The 2,229-nt window shown below is 41.1% G+C and overlaps 1 protein-coding gene across 2 annotated transcripts; it reads left to right on the top strand.

The window, feature by feature from the left end:
• The first annotated feature begins 369 nt into the window (after positions 1–369).
• Positions 370–2,130, top strand: LOC112468080 (GTPase-activating protein and VPS9 domain-containing protein 1-like). Of its 2 annotated transcripts, none has more exons than XM_025037114.1 (5): positions 370–461; positions 552–860; positions 946–1,149; positions 1,230–1,609; positions 1,694–2,130. In XM_025037114.1, exons 3-5 carry the CDS (start codon positions 1,125–1,127, stop codon positions 1,730–1,732), a joined length of 444 nt encoding a protein of 147 aa, XP_024892882.1. In that variant the 5' UTR covers positions 370–461; positions 552–860; positions 946–1,124; the 3' UTR covers positions 1,733–2,130. The 2 variants fall into 2 exon arrangements, with proteins under 2 accessions (XP_024892882.1, XP_024892883.1); XM_025037115.1 differs by having other exon boundaries at positions 1,230–1,625.
• The last annotated feature ends 99 nt before the right edge of the window (positions 2,131–2,229 follow it).

The raw sequence follows: 2,229 nt of genomic DNA, 5'->3' as shown, positions 1-2,229 counted from the left end.
CCTGTAGCTATAAGCGATAGTTCGTTGCTAATTAAGTTTGTCACTCATATTTCCATCTTGCAGAGGACCTCCGTAACGAGATCAAAGATGTACACCAGCTGTGCAGGGTGAAGAGGTTATCTCAAACGCCCTTAATTGGGCCACAGTCCAATTAAGAACGACTCAAATGTCATTACCGCTGAGAAGTACTTCTTACCATTTGAGTCAGCATGTCAGAGCTAGTCACTACGGATTGTGGTGACACAGCACTGGACTGCCTGCAGAAGTTAATCGCATATAGCCATCTCACTGGCAATGTGCCTGATTCAACGGAGCCTAACAAGCTGCTGATTGTGCGCATTGTCGAGACAATTTGCGGTTGCTTCACCGGTCCACAGACCGATGAGAGTGTGCAGCTGCAGATTATTAAAGCTCTGCTGACTGTAATGACAAGCCAGCATGTGGAGGTATACGAGGATACGGTACTGTTAACAATTCGTACTGTTTACAACGTTTACTTGTCGTCGCGCAACCTGGTGAATCAAACAACAGCCTGTGCGACTCTCATGCAGATGATCAACGTGATCTTCGCGCGAATGGAGACTCAGGCGGAGGAAGAGAACGTGAGGCTTGATGGGGAACATCAGCAGGAGAGTTCTGTCATAGCAAACGGCACAACTGAAGCTGAGCTACGTCTTAGTTAGCTAAGTCTAACTAGCTCATCTTCATGAAACTTTACGTTGCGTGCGTCTATTTAATGACGATGGATGTAGAAAGCTCTTCAAATCACTTCGAGAGGATTATCAAAAGCGATCTCCTTATATCGCATATTTAATCAGATGTCGTCAGGGATTGCTGTCGACATTAGCTCACTTAGATAGGTACTGTTTATATATAAATATCATTTTTGTATGTAATGTATAAGTAAATGTAAGATGTTAACCGTTTAATAATAATATTTTTCAGATTATGCGTGCGAGTTAAGTGCGATCGGGATGCTATCAATAATCATCTTGTATCCATTTGTGTGAGGGTATTTTTGGAAAAAAAGAAAGCTTTCCTCCTGCGAAGAGTTTAAAAAGCTTACGCTAGCTGACGAGAAACAGGATCTCGTGGATAATTTTCTAGGGAAGGTCCACGTGGAAATGGACAACGATCCGATTTGGCAATGTACATGAATATAATTGTTTATCTCGCAATTGATCTTAGCGGAGTGCTCAGAGACGTCTGAACTTACTTCTTACTTTCAGCGGCAAGCGCCAACCAGTTAGATTTGGCGAGAGTCGTGGTGGAAAGAACCGTCATGGCACGGGTATACCACAATGCGCTCTATCTAAATCTAAATGAAGATGGAGATGTATATAGGGACCAGCTTTTTCACGGTCATATCAATAAGTTGGCAAAGGTCGTAACTTCAAATCACAGGGACCTACGCATTTCAAAAGTTTATCATTACGAATGCCCCTGGTCATGGGCGCAGGCTGAATTGGCTGTGATATCGGCGTATAAGACTCCTAGGGATAAGTTGCAGTGTGTATTGTTGCGCGACTACCATCATGAATCTCTTTTCCATGGCGTCGGAAAGAGGCATACCTGCTGCCGACAATCTGACTCCCGTGCTGGTCTACAGGTATGTCATAATCAAGGTATGCGATTGAAAAGAGAATTGTGATTTTAGCAAGAAGAGTGATTGTTAACGTGTGCTTAATTTCAGACTAATCCGCCGTCGTTGTATCGACTGTTCAATATGTAGACAGCTTTTACGGGAATCGATTGGAGGGAGAAGAACAATATTGGTGGACGCAGTTCTGCGCCGCGATCGAGTTAAGACAATGGATTAACAGTTTCTCAAGAGTATCACGATAAATAAGATTAGATTCGATGCTGGTGATAATGTAGAAATGTATCATAATCATAATTTGACGATTTCATAAAGAAGAAGACCAATATCTTGTGTAAAGCTAGCTGAACAGTTTTATGCTTCCAGTATCAATTAAAATTCTTAAGTAGCCTCTTAAATAGTCTAACTGTTAGTTCTTTCGCACGTTATTATGTAACATTAGCAAAGACTGAATCAGATTATACGTAAAGTGTGGCTTTATCTTTATTTGTAACTCTATTGTACAATGTCACAGGACATCGAAAAAAAAAGAAACGTTTAGATATTCTATAATTTATGTGCAATACAGAACTTATAGAGAATTGATAACCATTTAGCAGGATAAACTGTGTTAGCGTACTCTTTCTACA

This window comes from Temnothorax curvispinosus, unplaced genomic scaffold, assembly GCF_003070985.1.
Source record: "Temnothorax curvispinosus isolate PA1 unplaced genomic scaffold, ASM307098v1 QBEX01018038.1, whole genome shotgun sequence".
Taxonomy (NCBI): Eukaryota; Metazoa; Arthropoda; class Insecta; order Hymenoptera; family Formicidae; genus Temnothorax; species Temnothorax curvispinosus.
This window is presented reverse-complemented; position numbering and strand designations above follow the sequence as displayed.